At 46.9% G+C, this 24,266-nt stretch overlaps 1 protein-coding gene across 1 annotated transcript in view; it reads left to right on the top strand.

The window, feature by feature from the left end:
• The window catches only part of LOC111155160 (transmembrane protein 108), a 385,094-nt gene extending 361,908 nt beyond the window's left edge, over positions 1 to 23,186 (top strand). Inside the window, exons 4-6 of the mRNA XM_022515237.1 lie at positions 7,705 to 9,135; positions 16,768 to 16,922; positions 22,887 to 23,186. Of these exons, the coding sequence (XP_022370945.1) occupies positions 7,705 to 9,135; positions 16,768 to 16,922; positions 22,887 to 23,009 (1,709 nt within the window). The 3' untranslated portion in view covers positions 23,010 to 23,186. The remainder of the gene's footprint in view (positions 1 to 7,704; positions 9,136 to 16,767; positions 16,923 to 22,886) is intronic.
• The last annotated feature ends 1,080 nt before the right edge of the window (positions 23,187 to 24,266 follow it).

The raw sequence follows: 24,266 nt of genomic DNA on the forward strand, positions 1-24,266 counted from the left end.
ACACCCTGAAGGCAATGATGCATATTTATTTCTGAGGGAAACCATGCTGTGAGAGACGAGGAATTCATATTTTATCTTTAAAATAAAAGGGAACATTGAAGTTCAGAGGATGGAACACGTAGAATACCAGGACCAGTGATATAAAGAGAGCACGGTAGGTTTGGAGCATTAGTGGGATTGGAGGGGCAGTGAGTGTCCTGGGTCACTCATAGTCCTAAGCCTGTATAGCTGTGTAGCCCAGGGTAAGTTTTTTCAGTTTCAGTTGGGCCTCAGCCTTCTCATCTATAAAGTGAAAGAGTTGGATACCAAAGAATCCTAATATCCCGTCCAACTGAAAGATAATAATTTTGAAATTAGAAAAGCCCATTTCCTGGCAAGATGGTATGTTCCTGCCCATGTTGAGAACAGACTCTCTGATGGTCAGACTTCATATGCTGTGGATACTCTTTCCTTATGTTTTTAAAACACTGGATGCAGAAGCTAAATTCCTAAGTGTTCCAGTTATTTGTTGCTATAAAACAAACTACCCCAAAACAGTGGCTTAATCATTTACTTTGTTCCCAAATGTTAGGATTGACTGAGCTCAGTGAGGTGACTCTCCCTTGGTATCTCTTGTGTGGTTGCAATGCAACAGTGGCTGGAGCGAGGCTGTTTCACTGTTGTGTCTGATGCCTGGCTGGGGTTAGAATAGCCGAGGCTCCTTAGGCCTTTGTCTCCCTCTCCAAGTGGTCCCTCCACTCAGTCTCTCCTTGTGGTGGCCTAAAGGCCACGGGACTTCTTATATGGAGCCAAAGACACACAAGAGAAACCTGCAGAAGCTGTATGAGCTTTTCTGTCCTGGTCTTGGAAGTCATGTGATGTTACTTCTGCCCCATTATATTCCTCACAGAATTCACAAAGGCCTACCTCGGGTCAAGGGGAAGGAAACAGACCCACCTCTTGGTGGGAGGGGTGTCCTTGAATTTACGGACAGTGGCTGAGCTGCCATCTTGCTTGGGGGCTTAATGATGGGGGGATGGCTCAGAATGACTACTCAATCTCCTGATTTTGTGATTCTGTCATAAGGTTTGAAGACAATGGGGGAAATATCTAGTAGAAATCTAGTTTAATGGGGGTAGAAAGCTCTACATAGAAGATAAATACATTTTTTAAGATTTTATTTATTTATTTGACAGAGAGAGACATAGCAAGAGAGGGAACATAAGCAGGGGGAGTGGGAGATGGAGAAGGAGGCTTCCCACTGAGCAGGGAGCCTGATTCGGGGCTCAATCCCAGGACCTTGGGATCATGACCTGAGCTAAAGGCAGATGCTTAACAACTGACTCACCCAGATGCCCCAAAGATAAAGACATTTTAAATTACAAAGAAAATGATGGGGTGCCCAGGTGGCTCAGTCAGTTAAGCATCCAACTCTTTTTTTTTTTTTTTTTAAGATTTTATTTATTTGAGGGCACCTGGGTGGCTCAGTGGGTTAAGCCTCTGCCTTTGGCTCAGGTCATGATCTCAGAGTCCTGGGATCGAGCCCCACATCGGGCTCTCTGATTAGCAGGGAGCCTGCTTCCTCCTCTCTCTCTCTCTGCCTGCCTCTCTGCCTACTTGTGATCTCTCTCTCTGTGTGTGTGTGTCAAATAAATAAATCAAATCTTAAAAAAAAAAAATTTTATTTATTTGAGATAGAATGAGAGCAAGAGAGAGTACCAGCGGGGGAGGGGGAGGGGCAGAGGGAGAGGGAGAAGCAGGCTCTCCACTGAGCAGGGAGCTCGATGTGGGGCTTGATCCCAGGATGCTGGGATCATGACCCGAGCCGAAGGCAGATGCTTAACTGACTGAGCCACCTACCCAGGTGTGCCCCAGTTAAGCGTCCAACTCTTGATCTCAGTCCAGATTTTGATTTCAGGGTCATGAATTCAAGCCCTGTGTTGGGCTCCACACTGGGCATGGAGCCTACTTAGAAAATATTTTTAAAAAATAAAATAACAGGGGTGCCTGGGTGGCTCAGTGGGTTAAAGCCTCTGCCTTTGGCTCGGGTCATGATTCCAGGGTCCTGGGAACGAGCCCCGCATCAGGCTCCCTGCTCGGCAGGGAGTCTGCTTCCCTTCCTCTGTCTCTGCCTGCCTCTCTGCCTACTTGTGATCTCTGTCTGTCAAATAAATAAGTAAAATCTTTTAAAAATAAATAAATAAATAAATAAACAAAATTACAAGGAAAATGAGATTGAATTGTTTATAAGTGTAAGGGAAATTTATATATGTAATAAATATGTCGTGTGTGTGTGTGTGTGTGTGTGTGTATAAGCAATTTTAAGACAAAAATTAAATAATTTTCTACATGATATGACAGGTTGGAGAAGAGCAGAGGCTTAAAACAAGAATTTCCAGCCCTTTTATTTTAGCACTACAAGTTTCCTGTTACTTACAGGATAAAGTTAATTGATCATCTTATTAAAAGAACACCACATGTGTCATATAGAGCCCTGAAAGAAAACAGGTAAGAGGGAAGAAAAGTCAAAAGACCAATAATAGAAAATCAGTACTCAAAGGATTGTGGATCATTGCTTTTGACTATGCATAGCAGCCTGGCATGTGGGGGAAGGGGGTGAGTGAAAATGTTTTAAGAGTGTAGACTCTGTTGTTTTGTTTTGTTTTGTTTTGTTTTGTTTTGTTTTGTTTTGTTTTGTTTTGTTTTGTTTAAGGAGGCTCCACGTCCAGTGTGGAGCCCAGTGCAGGGCTTGAATTCACAACCTTGAGATCAAGAGTAAGACGCTTAACCAACTGAGCCACCCAAGTGCCCTTAAGAGTGTAGACTCTGAAGCCAAGGTGCCAAGTCAAATCACGGCTCACCATATCCTACCTGTGTGAAAGGAGACAGGTTCCTGTACCTCTCCGTGCTGCTTTTCCTCAATTGCAATAATGAGTTACTGATAGTACCTATCTCATCAGGGTAGTCTGGGAATTAAATATATCAGGACAGGCTTAGCCCTTCAAGCAGTGCTTGGCATATAGGAAGCACCTCATACATTAAATTAGCCATTTCTCCCTTCACCAGCTCCCTCCTTGCCTTTGCCAGATGCAAGTATCATGCCCAATATGCACTGTGGGCAGCCAACCAAATCAACAGAAGGAGGAGGACCTTTCCTTTCCTTGGGCCCTGGGATCATGTACACATTGGAATTTTAGGGAGGAGGAGGCCTTCCTGCAACATCTGGACACCCATCAGTCTGTGGGTTTCCACACCCTATGCTTGTCCATTTTCCAAGATGCTTTAAAATTCAGTTCCACATTTAAAGCATGTCAAGCTAAATTTTAGTTTTAGTCTCTCTCACATATTTGGCATTAGAGCCTCCAGAGGCTATTATGCAAATCTATGCAAATTATATGCAAAGAGGCAATAACCCCAGATTGTGGGGAGAAGAGTAGCAGGCCAACACAAAGGGACTTGAATGAAAATTTGCATCTGTTAGGGGAAGCCCAGGTTGAAGGCCTTGCAGAGTTATTGTGACAGTATGCACCCTTTCATTCAGTTATTAACCTTTTATGCCAAAGAGGAGAGGTAAAGTCATGTCTAATTTTCTTAGTGAAAATGACAGTGGAGGTTGAAGGAGGTGTTTGTGCAGTGCAACATCGTAGCAATTTTTATAATACAAATGAAAAGTTGCTTTGAAATAGTGGATGTGGTCCAGGCTGTGCCCCCAACTTGCTGTGTGTTTTTGGACAAGTCACTTTGCTCCTTCCATTGCCCCCTGTGTGAAATGAGGGAATTTGATTAAGTTACCTCTAGGGCCCCTCTTACTGTGACAGCTAAACGTCATCCTCCAAATGAAAATTCTTGGCACACAGATGACAATACCCATTCATTGTACCAAACAAAGGTTTACTCTAAGTCTAAAGAAGGACTGAGGGGTAATTTAACAGTCTTCCTAGAAAGAAAAATAACCTCAAGGAATTAATTTTTAAAAGGGAGAAGGGGACAACAAAGGCAAATATTTATTTACACAGTAAGTCTTAAAGCAAGAACGATTATAGTCATATATTTCCCAGCTAGGAGGATTTTAGCCCCTGGAATGCTCCTGGTGAGAAAGTCAAGAGCATTTCTTTCCCTAGTATTTTACAGACTACGATGTGTTAACCCTTCTACCTCTAGAGTGCTGCAAAAGCTCTTCTGGAGGCCAGGGTGGCTCCTCTCCCACCTGTCACTGGGATCTTTCGGGGTCTGTAAGCTTTGCACTGCCCTTAGTGCTGCTGCCAAAAGATTTCCATGTCCTTGGTCTCTGGTCTCTGATTTTCTCTCACGTATCTGGTGTTCTAGCCCAGGAAGCCAAGGGCCCTTAATTTTAACTCCAGCTGTTGCAGCAGCCACCAGCTGGGCACAGGCATACCCTGACAGCCCCTTGCCTGGGGCTTCTCTGACTAAGCCACACTGGCCATGGGCCTCATGCAGAAGAAAAGAATACAGAGGAATGAGCACCAATGAAGTAGCCCTGAGCCAGTGGAGATGGGAGTGATGTAGGAAGTGGTGGGGTTTGGAGCCAACAGCCAAGAAAGAATTCTTGAGACATCTTTGATGTGAAAGGTGATTTTATTAAAGCACAGGGACAAGACCCATGGGCAGAAAGAGCTGCACTGGGGTTGTGATGGGTGACTCATTATATACTTTCAAGTTGAGAGGGGATCAGGGACAGCACGGCCTCCAAGGTATTTTGGAAACAAGGTTTCCAAGATCCTAAGGGGGCTAGCCAGTGTTAGGGAAAGGTCGTTTATTACTGTTTAGAAAAAACTCAGTCATGAGACCCTTCAGATGTATATCAGTGGGCTATATGCTTGAAGGATGATTGCTAACATGTATCTTGGTGGATAGAGAAAAAGTTTCCAAAGGAATTTTTATATGTTAAAGAAGACTTACAGGATCTTGGGGGATTGGGATAAGATTGCCTCCTGCCCTTAGCAAAATATTAACATCAAGGCAGCTGAGTTCCTAGAGAAATGTCACTGCCTGTTTCAAGGATTGGTCAATGGGCTGTAAGTAGTAAGGAAATTTAATTTTTCTTCTGCCTTTGTTTCCCACATCAAGAACTGCTGGAATGCAGTTGGAAAGCAAATGCTCCTCTCACATAGAAAGTTTGAGGTGCAGTCTACTCAGCCCCTCAGAGGTCCCCAGCAAATATGAGTATCATATTTGATCAACTCATAACCTGCCCTCAGATTGATTTTCTCTGTTTGACTCATCTCAGACTGCCATGGTCGTCGCCTCAAATCACTTCCCAAAATATACTACCTGAACACAACTCTGCCTTTCCTTTTTCTGAGGATCTCTAATGTAAGACATCTGTCTTAGCTCAGGCTGGCATAACAAAGTACCACAGGCTGGGCGTACTTAAACAACAGAAAGTTATTTTCCCACAGTTCTGGAGGCTAGAAGACCAAGATCGAGTTACTGACAGGATTGGCTTCTGATGAGACCTCTCTCTTTGACTTGAAGATGACCACCTTATCACCGTGTCCTCAGGTGGCCTTTCCTCTGTGTCCAAGCATCTCTGGTATCATTCTGGGTCTTCATCTCCTCTTCTTATAAAGACACCTGTCAGATTAGATTAGGGACCACCCTAAAGGCCTCATTTTGACTTAATAACCTCCTTAAAGGCCTTATTGCCAAACACAGTGACATTCTGAGATACTAGAGGTTAGAGCTTCAACAAATGAATTTGGGGGACACACAGTTCAATCTTTAACACTTATACTGAACTAAGGGACTCGTGAGCAAAACATAGGCTTGTAAGAGAATGTCCCTCAAAACGTCAGAGATTAAGACTCCCAGCCCTAAGAACAGATTGTCCCTGTGGTATTTGGCTACAAGAGAGGGGTTGGAATAACCCTGAGCCAGTCAGAGCATTGCAGCACAGCAACTTCCTCTTCCTGCATTATCAGTGGTGGTTGACCAGGAAAAGCATGCATTTTAGATACAGCTCTGTTCCATATACCACAACTATGATGGGACTTTAAACACATTCGTTAATCTACCTGAGATCTCAATTTCCTACCCCATTGAGTGATTGTGAGGATTAAAACGTATGAAAGACTGGGCCAGAGCAGATGCTCAGAAAACAGTTTTTAAGATTGACTTGAATAAGCAGAGCTTACTGTTAATATATGGTTTAGATCACCAAAGAAAGTTTAGGAAAAAATAGTTTGCTTAGGACAAATTGTTGGTCCTAGAGACTGTGTGTGCTACAGTCTGTTCAATCTTTTGTCCCTTGGCCTCCCTCCACCCACTAATTTAGAAATGCAAGGCGAGGTGAGCTGGTCCACACTCAGACTCCACCCCACACCCAAGACAGAGGTGGCTTCACTAGTAATCCTGGGCCTGTTTCAAAGGCATGCCAGATGATCTCCCCTTCTTTGTTTCTGAAAGCTCACCAGGGCTTTGCAGCCTTGCTGATCATCCCAGATACATAGAAATCACTGCCAGGATCCCTGCTTTGGCCATTCAGTGCTTGAATCTAGGGGGGGAGGGAGGCTCCCAGAGAGTTACCAGATAGAGACAGATCTCTACCATTGTCTAGGTGGCTAGCAGAGCTGAAGGAAGGACATGACAGTAACCAGGAAGGGCTTCATAAGAAAAAGGGGGAATTCACAGGTCAGAATTAGGCCTTAGAAGTCGATCAGGCCACGCATCAGCTGTTGAGACCAGTTCTTCCCAGCCCATGTATTGTACCAGGGTGGCCAGTTTTCCAGCTTATAATCTGAACAGATCCTATGTCTCACATTTATATGAGATGTATTATTTGTAAAGTTTGACACATGCTATTATGATTAATAAATCCACATATATTTAGAAGTATTTTTAAATTTATACGTTTTTGTTCCTGTGCATTTTCTCAACGAACCAAAAGCATACACACTGATCATCATGCGAAATTCATGATTTTCTTTTAATGCTCAAAAGAGGTCCTCCTACTCAAAAGGCTGGGCATCACCAGTGATTTTCCACAGAGAGTTCAGCCACATGAGCGCCATAGGAAAAGCAGTTAACATTAATGACAACCATAAAACCAAGTGGTGTTCTTGGAGTGCATCTTCTCTTCCAGCTCTCTGCTAAGTGCTATGTGGGCACCAGATCTGGTCACCCACTGGACCGCTATCCCCTTCTGCCTATCACTGACCTATGGCACTGAGATTTCTCTGTCTTGTTTTAGGATTGTTTGTGGATTGGTCTGAGCTCACTCAGAGCCAGAGACTGCTTTGTCCATTTTTGTGTCCTCCAATGTCAGGGAGAGGATAGAGACCCTCCTTACTTGCCCAGTGAATGGGACTGAATAAACAGACATCTGACAATTTGTGCCTTTGTCCAGCCCGTAAATGGAATATTCAGAAAAGGCATAAGAGTTGGTCAGCTCTGCCCGCAGAAGCCTTCCACATTTGACTCAGGCTGGCTCACACAGAGCTGCCAGCCTCCCTCTGATCAACCTGGCCTTGACCACTCCTTGGCTACAGAGGGGCAGCAGGCATTCGGAGGCCATAATCCTTCCCACACCCAGCCCAGCCTGTTCTGAGAAGCTGCTCTTGGGGGTCAGGGTGGCAGTGTGGACCTCCGGAATGCTCCCAGTGTTCCTTTTGGCTCCCAGAGCATCACAGCTTCATGGGTAAGGAAGGTCCAGGCTCTGAGCAACTCCCCAGGTATTTCACCTCTTCTCTCTGTCTTCCTCTCAAGGCTTCCTCCTGATCTTGGCACTGACCGAAGCACTGGTATTTGCCACCCAGGAACCATCTCCCAGAGAATCTCTTCAGGTCCTCCCCTCAGGCACCACCCCAGACACCATGGTGACAGCAACCCTCAGCTCTACCAGACATTCTTCCATGGCAACTGCCCCCACTTCTGTGGGCTCACTGACCCCGCATCCCAATGGATCCTCCTCACAGGCTGCAGCTCCCATGGCAATGACAACACCCCATCCAGATGGACGCCCTCCTACAAACACCGTCTCCACCATCATGATGACAGCAACCACCCCACATTCTGAAGGCCCCCTAACCACAGGGCCCCTTCCTGCTGCCATGGCAACCACATCCTCCCACTCAGAGGGCCATCCCCAGGGGGAAGCTATGGCCACCATCCTGCTGACAAAGCCAACGGGAGCCACCAGCCGTCCCACCGCAGCACCTACCCGGGCTACCACGCGCAGACCTCCCAGGCCCCCAGGCTCTTCCCGAAAGGGGACCAGCAGTTCATCACGCTCTGTCCTGCCCGCACCTAGTGGCCACCACTCTGGGAGGAAGGAAGGCCAGCGGGGACGAAATCAGAGCTCCACACATCTGGGGCAGAAGCGGCCCCTGGGGAAAATCTTTCAGATCTACAAAGGCAACTTTACAGGGTCTATAGAACCTGACCTGTCCACCCTCACTCCCAGGAACCCACTCTGGGGTTATTCTTCCTTGCCACAACCCCAGACAGTGGCCACAACCATGGCGCCCAGTAGGACCTCGTGGGCACCACCCACCACCCCCCTGGTGCCTGCAGAGGACAAGCCAGGCCTTAGCAGAGCAGACCAGGGGGGTGGTTCCACCTTCACCAGCCAAGGAGGGGAGCCGGACACCACAGTAGCCTCAGGTGCCCCTGCCAGTCCACAACCTGCCCCAGTGCCTTCTCAGCGCCCCCGCGGTGACCCACAGGATGGCCCCAGCCACAGTGACTCCTGGCTTACTGTCACCCCCAGCATCAACAGACCTCCATCTACCAGCTCTGGGGTCTTCACAGCCACCGCGGGGCCCACCCAGGCTGCCTTCAATGCCAGTGTCTACGCCCCTTCCAAGGGGACCCCTCAGGGAACATCTTCAACCTCGCAGGCCCCAGCCCACCCCACCAGGGGCTCAGAAAGCACTGTTTCCCAAGCCAAGGAGGAGGCTACAACCACCCCCACCACGACCAACAGGGTGCCCAGTCCTCTCTCCACAGTGGTGTCCACAGCCACAGGAAACTTCCTCAACCGCCTAGTCCCTGCCGGGACCTGGAAGCCTGGAACAGCAGGGAATATATCCCATGTGGCCGAAGGGGACAAACCCCAGCACAGAGCCACCATCTGCCTGAGCAAGATGGACATCGCCTGGGTGATCCTGGCCATCAGCGTGCCCATCTCCTCCTGCTGTAAGTGCCTCACCCTCTCCTTACTCCTCCCCTTTTCCCTCCTCTCCCTCTATCACATCAACTTGTCTGTTCCCAGAGAGCCTTTGCCCCAGAGCTGGGAAGTCCCTACCAAACAGGTGGCTAAACTTCCCAGAATTGTAGGAGACTAGGTGGCAGGACACAAATCATGGCTTATCCCTACCCCTAGTCCTTAGCTCTGCCAGGCCATGGATCAGATGCCCACTCGTCATAAAAAGAGAGCTCCCAGGAGTGGGGGAGAACATTCCAAGTAGTCCAGTCAAGCTCTGAATTGTGCAGAAAGAAACACCAAGCTGGAGAGGTGCCGTGGCTCACCCAGGAGCCCGAAGTTAAGTGAGGGATAGGCCTGGGATAGAGGGTCACCAACTTCCTGCCCAGTGTTCTTATCATGACACCATCCTGCCACACTCACCCTCAAGGGCAGCCTGCTAATGGCTGTAGTGACATGGCACCAAGACACCATAGGGGAACACTGGCACTTCTAAACATACAACCTGCAAGTAGTAGAGCCCTCACCTTCCTCTCCCACTGCACATCCATCTTTCTGCCTATCTTCCCTCCTTTCCCTCATCTCTTCTCCTCCTGCTCTTTCTCTCTTTCTCCAAAAAAGGAGAGGAGGCTTTGACCTTGCAGGAATTTCTATTAGCCTTAGCAAAAGCAGCAGTTCCTATAGCTAAATTGAGAGCCTGAGAGTTACACATGAATTTAGCTATTTTCTCCCTCTTCCACAGTTTTTTTTTTTAAAGATTTTATTTATTTATTTGACAGACAAAGATCACAAGTAGGCAGAGAGGCAGGCAAAGAGAGAGAGGAGGAAGCAGGCTCCCCGCTGAGCAGAGAGCCCGATGCGGGGCTTGATCCCAGGACCCTGAGACCATGACCTGAGCCAAAAGCAGAGGCTCCAACCCACTGAGCCACCCAGGTGCCCCATCCCTCTTCCACAGTTTTATTTGTTCATGGATGGTGTGAGCTGGATGCAGTGTGGACTACATTGCTTCCACTGGTGCTGGTGGAGAAGGTCTTTCCCAGGCCACCAGCACTTCCGTGCTGCTACCTGTCACTCCTTTAATGAGAATTTGAAAGATCCTTCCCCCTAACCTTGCCACAAAGTACCTGATTTAATCACTCAGAATATTGGGGCTTCCTTTATGTCTTCCCCATGTACTTGATACTAGATTCTTAGAGTTTCTCTGATAAACTCACATGAATCCTCACTAATTTTAGCTTCCCCCACCCCTCCACGGTTATTGGCTGGCCTCCTTCTGAACCCTTCCAGGGGTGAGAAACCCCCTGTGCTTCTCAGTCATTGGACAGCCATTCTCCTTTGACTCCCTCAGGTTGTTACCCAGCTCTCCTGGAAGCTTGACATTTTTCTCTTTGTAATTTTCACTCTGTGGTCCTAAGCCATGCCCTCTGAAACCATACAAAATCAGTCTATCTACCAATTCCTGAAACATTTGAAATGGTGCACAAAGACAGCTTTTCCTTTTCTAAGCCGCTCATCCCAATTCCTTCAAATCTCACATTGCCCTGGCCCTACCCCATCATCTGCTGCTCCGAATGACCACAAGTTTAGCCCTGCTCTCCCAGTAGGGAGCATGGTGTTCCACATGGCCAGCCATGACAGAGGAGAGCAGGTGGTGTTTCCTTTGTTCTAGACACTTCAGTCACACTCAGGAAGCCAACACTGATATCAGCTCTGTCTGTTATACTAACTGTCACATCACACCATGGGCTCATCCTGATCTCAATAAGAACAAAGCCCCAGAAACTTTCCACAATGGAGGCTGTTAAGCTGCTCTCCCAGCCTTTCTTCATGCCATGGGTCATTTGAACATTAGTGCAGGAGGTATATGCCTTTAACATGAGCATAATTTCTACTTGGCATTATACCAACAAGATCTTTTTAAATCTAGATTCTAGATTCTTTCCAGAAGTCACCTCTCCCAGCTTTTTGTTTCCTTCTAGTTGAAAAGCAAAGCAAACTTTCCATGTCAAAGGTGGGCAACCTACTTCTGCTCAAGGACCCAATTTAGGAAAAGTGAAAATGTTTACAGGTTGCATATTTTATTCTTTCATTAAGTGCCTTTATTGTCTCTCATGGAAACACACATGAATGCTTAAAACTGTGATTGTCCACTTCTAAAACAGAAGAATGATAATGAGAAAATGTAGTTCTATTAGCCAATAAATTATTAATAATAGTCATATTTGAGAAGTAACCACACTAGAGACCATCTTTTAAATTTTTCATTCTTTAAGTGTCTCTAGAAGCTTTAGTTTACAAAGTGAGTTCCCATTATTTTTAACCAAGCCATCTGTAAAACAGACTAGTCAGAGGAATAAAAAAACATATTAAACATGCTATGCAAGAACATACCTTATAGGCAGAGACTAAGTCCTCAGGTGAACTGACTTGCCCAGGGTCCCAATCACATAAGTCATCTCAGATCCAGTGGTAGAATCTGTTGTGATTCAACACAATATTTCCCAAGTGCCCCTTGTGTGCCAGGCACTATGCCAAGCACTAGGGAATTGAGATATCTGATGTGGCTGCCTCCCCCAGCTCACAGAGCCCTCTCCCCACCTGGGCCTTTCTCTTTGCCTCAGCTGGACAGCACAGAGTAGATCTAGGCTTCACCCCACAGGCCACACCCACCTGTTTTACAGTTCTAACAAGACTTCTACAGCCCTTTTTGCATGTGTGAGTTTGAAATTAGGTCTTACTGCAAGGTCAGAAAACCCATGGGCTGCCTAAACCATGCATAATAATATCAGCCAAGACAGAAACAAGGACACAGCCTGAAACTGCACATAGAAAATGCTCCCGGCACTCTGAAAGAGCCTTCAGATGCTGGAGTAGAAAGTACAACTTTGTAAAGGAAGCTATGAACCCTTTTTTCAAAGTGGACTCTCACAGTCCCTTGGAACCACATACTCCATGTCCTTCAGCGTCTGTCTTGCATTCCCAGTGTGCACTTGGGAGGCTCCCCTAAGCCCTACTTGCCAAGATCCCTGCCTTAGTCCTAGCTGCTTCCACATAGAGTTCCCTATCCTTAGTCATGGCCCCAACTCCTGTGGGACCATCCTTTTGGGGCCCGGTGAAGACCCTGATGCAAGGGACATCAAGATAGAATACTTGTCCAGCTTCAAAATACTGTGCTCTTTCAAAGCACAGATGAGTAAATATCCAGGCTGCTTTCATAGCCTAATCCCACTCCAGTCATCAGATAAGCAGACCTCTTCCAGCAGCTGCATTTATCCTAAAGCTCACTCTACTGCCCTCAAAGAAGGGTCTTCATTGCCAGTTTGCCATGTATTTCAGGCAGGCTGGGTTAGTAGCAAAGTGCATGCATTTCCTCACATCTGGCTTTTCAGACCAGCCCTGACCTTGTCCCAGCCCTGACCAGCCCTGACCTTGTTTCCTCCATGTACCAGAAACCAGATTTCAGGAGGCCAGAGTTGCTAGGCAGGTGGTTGAATCCCCTGCTTCTGTTGGAAACAGGGGGTTATCATAGCAAATCTCAGGCCTGCCCAAAAAGGGCTGTCATCAGTTCCACCAACCCTTCCAGATCGTAAGCCCTACCCAATGGCTGGAAAGATATATGTGTGAGGATTGAGAAATGCTTTGTCTCCTGAGCCATGCCAGAGACGGCCACACAGGGGTTCAGATGTGCTGAAAACCAAAACTGATTGGATCCAGGCCACATTTGGCTAGGGCAGAGATGCCATGTGGCTCTTGAGCTGGTCTCTGCTGCCACCATCAGGATGCAAAGAGCCCACCACCTTCTTTTAGAACCCTCTGGGCCTGGCGCTGAATTGATCCTCACACACCCCAGTCCGTGCTCTGGGCTTTCATCAGGTCAGTTTTGTGGCACATACCAAATCCATTCTCAAGAATGTCTTCACCCTGCCTCCCTGAAAAAGATGAAAGTCTTTATGGATGGTGAGAACAGGAACCAGACCAGCTGCAGATGTTTTTCACCACCAATCTAGGTTGAGCCTGGCTGAAACAGAGTAACACCTCTCTCTGCCCCAGATGTGTGAGGGTCCATGTGCACTGCGCCCCAGAGCATTCTGGCTTCGTTCCAGATTGACAGTGAATGCCATTAGATATATGTATCTCTTACAGGTCCAAAATGACTTTGTAGTTATTACATAAGAAAACATGGGTCAGAGTTACTCTTTCCTTGAAAAGAGTAGAATAAATTGGAATGAGAAGGAAGTGTGTCTCCTTGGGGCTTGTGAGCTAACTGAAGCAAGGGGGATGTAGAGAAGCCCCAGGGCCAGGCGAGGTTGTCCAGGGGCTGTCACCTCAGCTGGACCAGAGTGCCATGCTCTCTTACCTCTTCTCTGTGCTTCCCAACCAGCACCCCCTGCTGGGAGCCTTCTAGTCCCACCCACCAGGATGGGCTGCTGACAGTGAGCCTCCAAACCTGGTTTCCCCAGGCCTATATCCTCATGTCCAGCCTGGCATCCTTCCATACCTTAAGGCCTCCCTGAACCTCCTGCACAAACCCCCAAAGAAAGGAAGTGATTGTCCACAAGCTAGGCTGGTCCCTCAGGCTGGCACCACTGGACCAATCCTCCCTTCCAGAATGTCAGCTTTCTCATCTTCAAAGTGAAGGAGCCAAACTGAAATATGTGACACCTCCCTGTCTTCTAACCTTTTTTAAACATTAAACCTGCATAAATCCCTGGAGAAGAGGCCTGGTATAATAGAAAGACTTGGCTTGTGGAATCAAATATGTCACAGCACCTCTCCTGCCAGTCACCTGTGGGGCTTGGACACGTTACTTAACCATTGGCCCAGTGTTTTCTCACCTATAAAAATAGGATTAATATCCACTGTGTTAGCTCAGGGCCTTCAAGAGGCAGATGCCAGGGGTATCTGGGTGGTTCAGTCGGTTAAGCATCTGACCCTTGATTTTGGCTTGGGTCATGATCTCAGGGTCATGAGATCAAGCCCTGCATTGAGCTCTGCACTGAGTGTGCTGCCCAGTTGGGATTCTCTCTCTCCTCCCTCTCCCCCTCCCTGCTCACACTCTCTCTGCCTCCTTCTCTCTCTCTTAAAAAAAAAAAAAAAAAAAGGCAGATGCCGGCATGGGCTTGTGTTTGCACAGAGTTGTGTCATTTACAAGTGCTTCCACATGCCTCAGATGTGTTCCCTGCAGTGTTCAGGGCAATATAAGACAACAAGCATTTCCCTGAGGGTCACGGAGACCCAGGTCAAGTTCCATTAATTACCTGAGTGATCAAGATCAATTTTGTTAACTTCCATGAGCTTCATTTGCCTCTTCTGCAAAGAGGAAGAGTAACAGTACATTCCTGAGAGAGCTATTTTGTGGGTTAAATCAGACTGTAAAGTGCCTAGGTCAGCACTGGACATATATTAGCGACTCCATAAGTCTGAACTGTACTTTTTCTTGGGTGAAAGGTCAGGCCAGCAAAATAATGAAAGTTCTAAATCACAGGTGGTCCCTTGGCCTTGAGCCACTCAATAGTCATGTAGCCCAGTTTTTCTTTCTCTTGTGGAGGATGCTGGAAGAACAAGAAGAAAACTCTCATTAAATAAGTACTGACTGTGCATCAGGCAGGGTGCTCAGCATTTTGCATTCATGATCTCTAGCTCTCATTACAGCCCTGTGAGTAGTCAAGTATGCTGAAGTGACTTACCTAATATAACACGCAGCAGAGTCAGACTTGAACCCAGGCCTTTTAGACTCCATGCCCAAGTTCTTTCTGTGGCCAGGCCAGCTTCTATTGTAAATGAAAGAGCACTCGAGAGGCACTGGGAATTCCCTGAGAGAAACAATCAGGCCTGAAGCACTAACATTTGAGGGGAGAAAACTAGGAACAGAGCTCCCTGTTCCAACCCCCCAGACCATCCTGCAACAGGGCCAGCTCTTCCCACAAGGCAGAGTCCTGGTCCTGTGTCCTAAATAGGCCCACGCTCTGGAGCCAGGGGCAGTGTGGGCTTGAGGGAGCACTGGACTGGGGGTCAGAGGACCTAGACTCTGCAACCCATCCCAACACAGGTTAGTAGCTTTATGGCTTCTGTTTCACCAGTTTGAATTCCCCCAGACCATTTCTCAAGCCAAGTTCCAGGAACAGGATGGAAAAGTAGTGACTGTGAAGAATAAAGGGGAGACAGGACCTGGGGCCTTGATCCAGCCCTGCCATTCACAGACCTATGACCTGTGGCAAGTCAGCAGGATGCTTTGGACCAGTCTGCTCATCTGTAAAATAAGGAGATGCCCTATATTAGCATTTTCAGACTGAGCTCTACAGCTCCCCCACCTCACCCCATTCATCCTTCAATCATGTCCTTCTTTGGAAGGAAGGGAGAGAAGAAAAAAGGAGAGCTTGAGTTTGGAAATTTTTCAATGTTTGAAAGTCTATACCAACCAGTTTGAAATTTCTTTTAGCTCAAACATTCAGAAATGTCCTTTATATCTTTAAAACTTTTTTAAGGGTACCTATAAAAGTAGTGAGCAAATGAGAAGTCTTTCTGATCAAAGCAGATCAGATCAATAGAAACTTGCCCAATCTCTTGCCCTTGCCTGGAGGTCTTTTCAGGTTGAGATGCCAGCAAGGCCAGCAGCTGAGAAGAGAGCTACAGAAATCCTGTTATCCCGCAGGGACTGAAGCGGTGGGCCCTGAGGTCTCAGCCTATATGGATGCCAACTTTAGCAGATACCCCACATCCTGACATGTACAGGCCCCTTGATGCTGGCCAAATCCTCAGGCTGCCTTGGACAGAGCTGGCACTCTGCTGCCCCCTGGTGGTTATTGCCATGACGGCGCCAGCCTCTGAACTGCTGGATCTGGGGTCCCCTCTACCCAGCACAGATGGTCATCACCTCCAAGATGTTGACTGCAGCCCTGCCCACCCCAGGCCTGGAGTTTCAGCCATCCCACAGGCTATGGTGATGGTAATCCTGGCAGGGAAATGCCCAGTCTTCATTTACTGGCTTCTCCCTAAGAGGGCTGCTCTCATCCTTGTTAAAGCATTACTCAGCACTATGTGAGCCTGGACAGGCCATCTTACCTCCCCAACCTCAGAAGCCTTCCCTCTTGGCAAGCTGAAGCCCCTCTGATCACATACCTGTTCATTCACAACATCCAAATATACTCATTCCTCCCTGGAGCTCCATAAGTCTCAGAGATTGGACAGATAGGATCACACATTGAGGAAAGCCTTTCATGATCACCCTAAAGCATTCTCTCCTCAACTCGTCTCCATTCACTCCCTCACTTCACCCTATTTTATTTTCTTTAAACAATTACTGCTGTCTGAATTTACCTTATATTCATTTTGTTTATTATATATCATGTGACCCTCTCTGTGCTCCTCCATACACAAACTAGGAGGGATATTTATGACACAGCGCAGCCTTGTCTTTTTTTCACTCCCTCTCTCCCAGAACCTGGCCTGAAGTTGGCATTCAATATGTGTAGATAGTTGTTGAACCAACAAACAAATTAACAAATGGGGTAAGTGGCTGAATGTATGGCCATCACAAATTCACCTGGAGACTTGCTTCTGTCACTCAGCGATGCTGGCCCATGCTTGTCTCCCTCCCCCATCTCTAACTTGGACTCTCTCTACAGCTGTCTTGCTGACAGTGTGCTGCCTGAGGAGGAAGAAAAAGACGGCCAATCCAGAGAACAACCTGAGCTACTGGAACAATGCCATCACCATGGACTACTTCAATAAGCATGCTGTGGAGTTACCAAGGGAGATCCAGTCCCTTGAAACCTCTGAGGTAACAAGCCCCAAACCATGAGGTGCCCCTGGAAGGTCCAGCCCCACCACAGGGAATAGCACAGGCTGCAGAGTAACCCACAGAGCATCTGCTTGTTTCTTAGTGTCTTGTTCCTCAAAGGATGGTCCATAGACCAGTAGCAGCAGCACCCAGGAAACTACAGGCCCCACACCAGCCCTGCTGAATCAATCTGTATTTTAGCAAGACTTCCCAGGTGCTTTCTATGCATGTTAAAGCTCGGGAAGCCCTGTTCCTGAGATTCCCTGGGTTACTGGGAACAATTCAATAAGTATTCATTGAGAACCCATTTTGTGGCAGACAGTCTCTGGGGATTATGAAGATGAGAGCTTGGGGCCCAGATTCCAAGATGTGGTTGGGGGGTGGGGGAGATACAAGAAGAGTTGCAGAGAGCTGTAGAAATCTAGGAGAAGAAAGCCTTTGCAGTGGGGGTTAGGAAGAATAAATGGATTTTGACAGGTATTCCAACAAAGGAAGTAACCTGAATAAAGGTGGGAATGTGAGCTGCACACAGCATATCATGGGAGAACAGAATACGTTGGGTCAGGAAATGTTACCCAAAATACCCATCTGGCCAGTGAGAGAACTAGGCTTTGACCGGGTGCTCCTTCCCCTCTCACACAGAAGGTGGGGGCAGAGGCCAGGGCACAGCAGGAAAGGTAGATTGATTAGGTGTGGGCTTGAATAGGCTTGAACGGAGTTTATACTTCACTCTTGGGCGGTGGAGGGTCATTGAAAGTTTTGAGCTATGTGTGACCCGGTTTTAAAAAGATTGTGCTGATGGCCTGGTGAAGGTACTCTATATGTGCTTGGTGAACGGCTAGGAAGGAAGGGTAGGGTGGTTTAATGGATGAATGAATGGATGGGAGGACAGGCGGGAAGACAGACAAAATAAGAAGGCCAGCTAGAATGCAATCGAGATGGCCCGGGAGATAAATGGCAGACATCTGAGTAAAAGCAGTGAGAGCTGCGAAGAGTCCTGGAAACAGTCCCTTCTTCCCCTGCGGATCCATCCCCCACAGCATCCAGGGTGGGCTTTCATAAACATAAATGTGATCACATCACTCCCAGACTCAGAATCCTTTAGTAGCTTCCTGATGCTCTTAAGTTAAAGTTCACAGTCTTCTGAAGGGCCCATGAGGTGGACCTGGCCCTGGCCCAACCATTCAGCCTCACGTCATGCCACTCTCCATCTCATCTGCTGAGCTCCAGCCACCCTGGATTTCTTTTCATTTCTTTATAACACCAAGTTACACCCCATTCTGGGGCTGTGTATGACTGTTCCTTCTACTGGGATGTGTTCTGTCCCTCCTCAGCGCCCCTTCCTTTGTTCATCTCAGTAACTCCTACCCATTGTTCAGGCCCAGTCTAACTGTCACTTCCTCAGAGAGACCTTCCCTGACCTGCCACGCTGGGCTCTGCGCTCCTAACATATGGTCTCAGCTCCTTATGCTTTTTCCATCATGGCACTTACCAGAGTTGTAAGGATGTAGCTGCTGACCTGATATTAGTTTAATATTTCACTCCCCAGCTAGAATACCCAGTTGCTTCCACATTGTAAAACCCAGGAGTCAGTTCTAAGCATTCCTCTTACTCAATCTACCAGCAGCATCAGCACCATCAGTCATTTCCTCCTCAGAAAGTTTGTCTTCACCCCATCCTATTCTGGCTCTCCTCCACCTTTCAGCAGCTCCTTCTCAGTCTCCATCACTGGCTCCCAGTCCTTTGGCCAGCCTCTAATCACTGCAGTGCCCGGGTTCAGCCTTCCCACTGCTTCTCTTCTCTCTACTTAGTCTCATGACTTTAAATATTAGCTCTGCACCATTGGCTTGCAATTTCCACCTCTGATCTTGACGTTTCCCTTGCACTCAGACTCATATACCCAGCTACTGCTGTGCATGTCTCATGGGCATCTCAAATTCAACATTCCCCAGATTGAACTGCTGACTTCCCCTCCCCACCCAAACACCCAGAAGTTCCCTGGTGTTTCTCATTACATAAATTGCATTGCCAGGCCCCTTCTCCTCTCACACACTCCACATCCAGTCTATCAGCAGATCCTCTTGGTTCTTCTGATATAGGAGTACTTCTCACCACCCACATTGCTGCCTCCCTCAAATCATGGATTGCTGCAGTAACTTCTGAAAACAAGGTCTCTGCTACCATCTTGCCTCCTGTCCTCCACACAGTAGCCAGATGCTCTTCTCAAGGAAGGACTCCATGTCTGCCATGTCTCCCAACCCTCAAATGGCTCCTCTTCACACTTTGAACAAAATCCAGATTCTTCTTACCAGACCCTTCACAGGCTGGCCTTGCCCACCTCCCTGGCCTCCTCCTGCCAGACCTCCCACTGACCACACACTTCAGCCACACCAGCCTTTGGCTCTTCCTCAACACAGTCTTTCCAAAAACAAAAGATTTCTCTTGCATCTGTGTAAAATGCTCTTTTCCTGGTTCCATCCCTCACTTCCTTCAGAGCTCTGTTCCAGTGCTGCATCTTCAGGGAAACTTGCCCTGACTTCTCTATACAGAGTAGAAGCCCACCTCCGCCCCATGGTTTTCTATCTTCTTTTCTGCTTTATTTTTCTTCAGAGCACTTTTCACCACCTGACACTGCATCATTCTCTGTTGACTGGCCCATTATCTGTCTCTTCGGAGCGTATAAGCTGCCTGAGGGCAGAAGTTTGTTCTCACTGCTCTATCCCTTCCATGTTCTGGGCACATGGTAGGTACTTGGTAAATGTTTATCACATGAAAGAACCATAAGTTTTATTCACGATTGACTCATCACCCAGCCCAAAGCCTAACACAGTGGAAGCGCAATAAAAATGTTGAACCAAAGGACAGAGCAACAGGCTTCATGAAAGCACTGGTCTTTAATGTGGTCAGTGTACATCTTGCATAGCAAAATTAGTAACTACACTTATTGTGGTAAGCATTTCATAATGTACATAATTGTCGAATCACTTGTTATAACCCTGAAACTAATATAATATTGTATGTGAACTATACTTCAATAAAAAATAAAAATGCTTTTAGAAACATTCCTGAAATGACAGATGCTGATGAGGATGCAGAAAAAGGAGAACCCTCCTACACTGTTAGTGGGAATGCAAGTTGGTGAAGCCACTCTGGAAAACAGTATGGAGGTTCCTCAAAAAGTTGAAAATAGAACTACTCTACGACCCAGCAATTGCACTACTGGGCATTTACCCTAAAGATACAAATGTAGTGATCTGAAGGGGCACGTGTACCCCAATGTTTATAGCAGCAATGTCCCCAGTAGCCCAACTATGGAAAGAGCCTAGATGTCCATTGACAAATGAGTGGATAAAAAAATGTGTATATATATATATGTGTGTGTGTGTATACATATATACACACACATACACACACACACACACACACACACACACACACACACACTTTTTTTTCCACTCATGTGTGTATATATTTTCCACTCGTGTGTACTCACACACACACACACATATATATAAAATGGAATATTATGCTGCCAACAAAAAAACCAAAATCTTGCCATTTGCAATGACATGGTTGGAACTAGAGGCTATTATGCTAAGCAAAATAAGTCAATCAGAGAAAGACAATCATCTTGTGATCTCACTGATAGGATGAATTTGAGAAACAAGACAGAGGATCATAGGGGAAGGGAGGGAAAAATGAAACAAGACAAAACCAGAGAGGGAGATAAACCATAAGAGACTCAATCTCAGGAAACACACTGAGGGTTGCTGGAGGGGATGAGTGTGGGAGGGATGGGGTGTCTGGGTGATGGACATTGGGGAGGGTATGTGCTATGAATTATGTAAGTAACTGATGAATCACAGACCAGTACCCCTGAAATAAATAATACATTATATGTTAATTTTTTTTAAAGTGTTCCTGAGAACTATTCTAGTGAGTAAAAAAATGGGTAAGTTAGCAAAGGGGCTGGCCACATTTTGAGTGTGGGCTCTGAATCTCTGAACTCTAAATTTCTCATATTCTCTTTGCAAACTGGTAAATGAAAACCAAAGGCAAAGGACAGTGTCTGTGAGCTTTACTATAGAAAAGACCATGCTTATGCAGCATCCTAGTTAGTCATTCCAGCCCAGAGCACTGGGGTTGCCATCGGACAAAAACCAGAGGTTCTAGTAGAGGCTGCCCCACCCAGCCACCCAATCCACCCCTGCCACAATCACCATCCCAGGTCAGGAGATTGCAAGAAAACCAGAAGCAGGAAGGTCAGTTGGGCTTCAAAATGGGTTTTATCACTGTTTCCCTCCCAGCAGGTCGGCTGCCCTCATTCTGCTTTATTTAGAGTAATGTTACAATTTGTTCCATCTCCCTGGATACACACAGGCCCTGCGGACCACCCATAGCAGGGTCACGCGGTCACAGGGCATCTGCCCCGCACACCACAGCCTGAGGCTGCACTCACAGCCTGCTGTGTAGCTGCCAGCTTTGGTGGCTGCCAAGTGCTTTGCCTAAGCAAGTTTCTCTGGTGCCCTGCTCCCCGTCTGGGTTGATGAAAGCAGCCAAACACAAATCCAGGCTGTACAGGCAAAACTGTAATGCTCAAAATGTGCCTGGAAATTTTTCCATAGTTTTTCTCCCCCTCTTCCGGCCATTCCTCCTCTTTTTTTTTTTTTTTTTTTTCTTTTTTCTTGTCTGTTATTTTCTAAGTAAATTTCTCTTTCACACTGTGGGAAGTATCCACACGGTTCACCCTTGGTGAACACTTGCTTTGTAAGAACTATAAAATGACACACCAGATTTTGGCCACAGAATTTCCCTCCACAGCTCAACCCAAAGCCAAGTGGAAAAAGGGGATGCCCTGTTTTCCTTACTCAGAGGGCTGACCCCATGTCTACCTCTCAGATGGACACTCAGTCAATTCCAGACATTGAAGAAAATTTTTATCTTCTGAAAAGACATTTCACCAACAAATGGCCTTTCTTCCTTTCTCTCCTTATTTTCCATAAGGCAATATGTACTCCCCCAAAATTATACATGTTTTGCTTAAAATAAACTTCAGAGAATTAATCATATCTTCTTCAAGTGAAGACATTTAAGCCAGTCTGGCCTAAGCCAGTTCTACCTTGGCATATTACTGAGGCTTTGCCCTGAAGTAGCCTACAGGTTCTGAGACAGCAGTTTTTTAGAATTGGAACAAGCTAATTTTTCCCCTGAATTAATCCCTGGGCCTGACCCTGAGTACAGATGTCTAGTGGACCACAAATGCTTGCAATCCTTGTTCATTGAAGCCAAAACTGCTCAGAAGACCTGATCAGTGAATTGCTTATCTCTAGGCTTTTCCATTTCTGGGACTGTATAGACACACTGAATTTTTCACTAACCACCTACTGTCATGTAGAGACTCATATGTCTTCACCTCAGGACATCTAGTACTACAAGAAATAGGACAATAATTCTGACCAGGCTCTGGGAGGACTCAGGAGGGGGAGGAATGAGCCCTTAAAGGCTCAGACAGGTGGGTGCTAGGAGAGGAAAGAGGTGAGAAGTTTAGGGTGTGAAAGTGCAGGGAGGAAAAGCCACCAGGTCTCCCAGAAAGCTATGAGAAAGAGGCAGGAATGAGAGTCCAAGGGGCACACAGACCCAGTTTTGCCCACGAGGGCAGTAAGCCATGTGCCATGTATCATGCACGGCAAGCCCTCTCAGACTTCTACACGGAGAGCAATGCCATCTCTGGCAACCTGAGCTGGGAGTCATTCAGGGAGCAGGAAATCTTTTCCAGAAGCTACTATAAAAATCTGAAGGAAGAACAGAGAGGGCTCTGCACTTCAGCATTGGCAGTGAGGACGATGAAAATGTTTACCAAGCAATATCATGTGGAAATGGATGTCCTTGTGTGTGTGTTTCTTTATGAATGGCCACCACCTGAACCCTCCGAGTACATACTGTCTCCTCCCTCCCTCCTCCCAGGACCAGCTCTCGGAACCCCGATCCCCAGCCAATGGTGACTACAGAGACACTGGGATGGTCCTCGTCAACCCCTTCTGCCAAGAAACACTGTTTGTGGGAAATGATCAAGTATCGGAGATCTAACCGCAGCAGCTCTCGCTTTGCTGTTCCCTACCTTTCGTCTCTAAATTATAAATATACAAATATATATTATAAATATAATCTTTGTGTAACCCTGACTTAATAAGAAACATTTTCAGCTTTTTTTTCCTAAGAATTGTCAACATCTTTTTTATAAGTGTGGTTTAAAAAAAAAAAAAAACTTTACAGATTGATCTGTGGCTTTATAAAATAAACGTATTTCTAAGCAAAGCAGTTGCATTGATTGCTTCTCTTAATAACTGTCCTTGAGCATTTGGGGGTCCCAGCAGCCCCAGACAGGTGAGGGAAGAGAAAGACCTGTAGAAGTGAAATGTTAAAATGGTCACAAGCACGGCCCTTTGAGTGCTTCTTAAAGCTCCGGTTTTTCTTGATTCAGTGGAACCCCATTTCCTCCCCCTCCTTATGCACACCAGTGAAGGCAACTGGGCCACCTAGGGAGAAGCAGCAGACTCTCACACAGAGCAGGTAAAGCGAACATCTCATCACCCCCGGTGAATGAGTATTCTGCACTCGCACAGTGACACCATTGGCTGTCAAGGCTAATTTCGTCTGAGTTCAGGACAGCAGGCAGGAGCATGCAGCGCTCAGGAGTCTGTAGAGGACATCCAGCATCCCAAGGCCACATCCCCCTAACGTCACACAACAGGGAGCTTCCACTATGCTAAACAACAGGACTGCCTTGCACTGGTGGACAAAAAAGCCCCCCCACCCCAAGCACATTCCTGCTTCCTCTCCAACACCCACATCTGCTTTCAAACTTGTGCCTTTCTCTGGAGATGGTTTAGATGTGGATCCTAAGCCTGGAGCTTGGGAATGCTTACCCTTCCTCAAGGATCAAATGTTTATTGGGATTCAGCTTTGTTTTCTCAAAAGGCATCTCACTGTGCCCCTGAGGAACATGCTTATGTAAGAGGCCTTGAAGCGTGGAGCTGTAATTTTCTAAACCCTCCTGCGATCTTACAAAAACAAGATTGCCGAAGTGGATTGCTTGGGAGAAGACATCATTTTTTCCCTCCTTAGCACTGCAGACCTGCTTGTAGGTCCGCAGATGGTCATTTCCCACCCAGTGCTCATTTCCTAGTCTCCCCTGCATGGCTGTCTTCACTGGTGGTGGGCCAGCCACCTCCCCCGCCCACACTCAGGAGGGGTCAGACCCACAGAGATGTACCAGGGGCTTCCACAGATGGCTGCTTCTTACTTTTTTTCCTAGTAGATGGTGGGGAGAGGAGAGAACTGCTT

The sequence above is a fragment of the Enhydra lutris genome, unplaced genomic scaffold (assembly GCF_002288905.1).
Source record: "Enhydra lutris kenyoni isolate GAN:26980312 unplaced genomic scaffold, ASM228890v2 scaffoldscaffold39, whole genome shotgun sequence".
Lineage (NCBI taxonomy): Eukaryota > Metazoa > Chordata > Mammalia > Carnivora > Mustelidae > Enhydra > Enhydra lutris.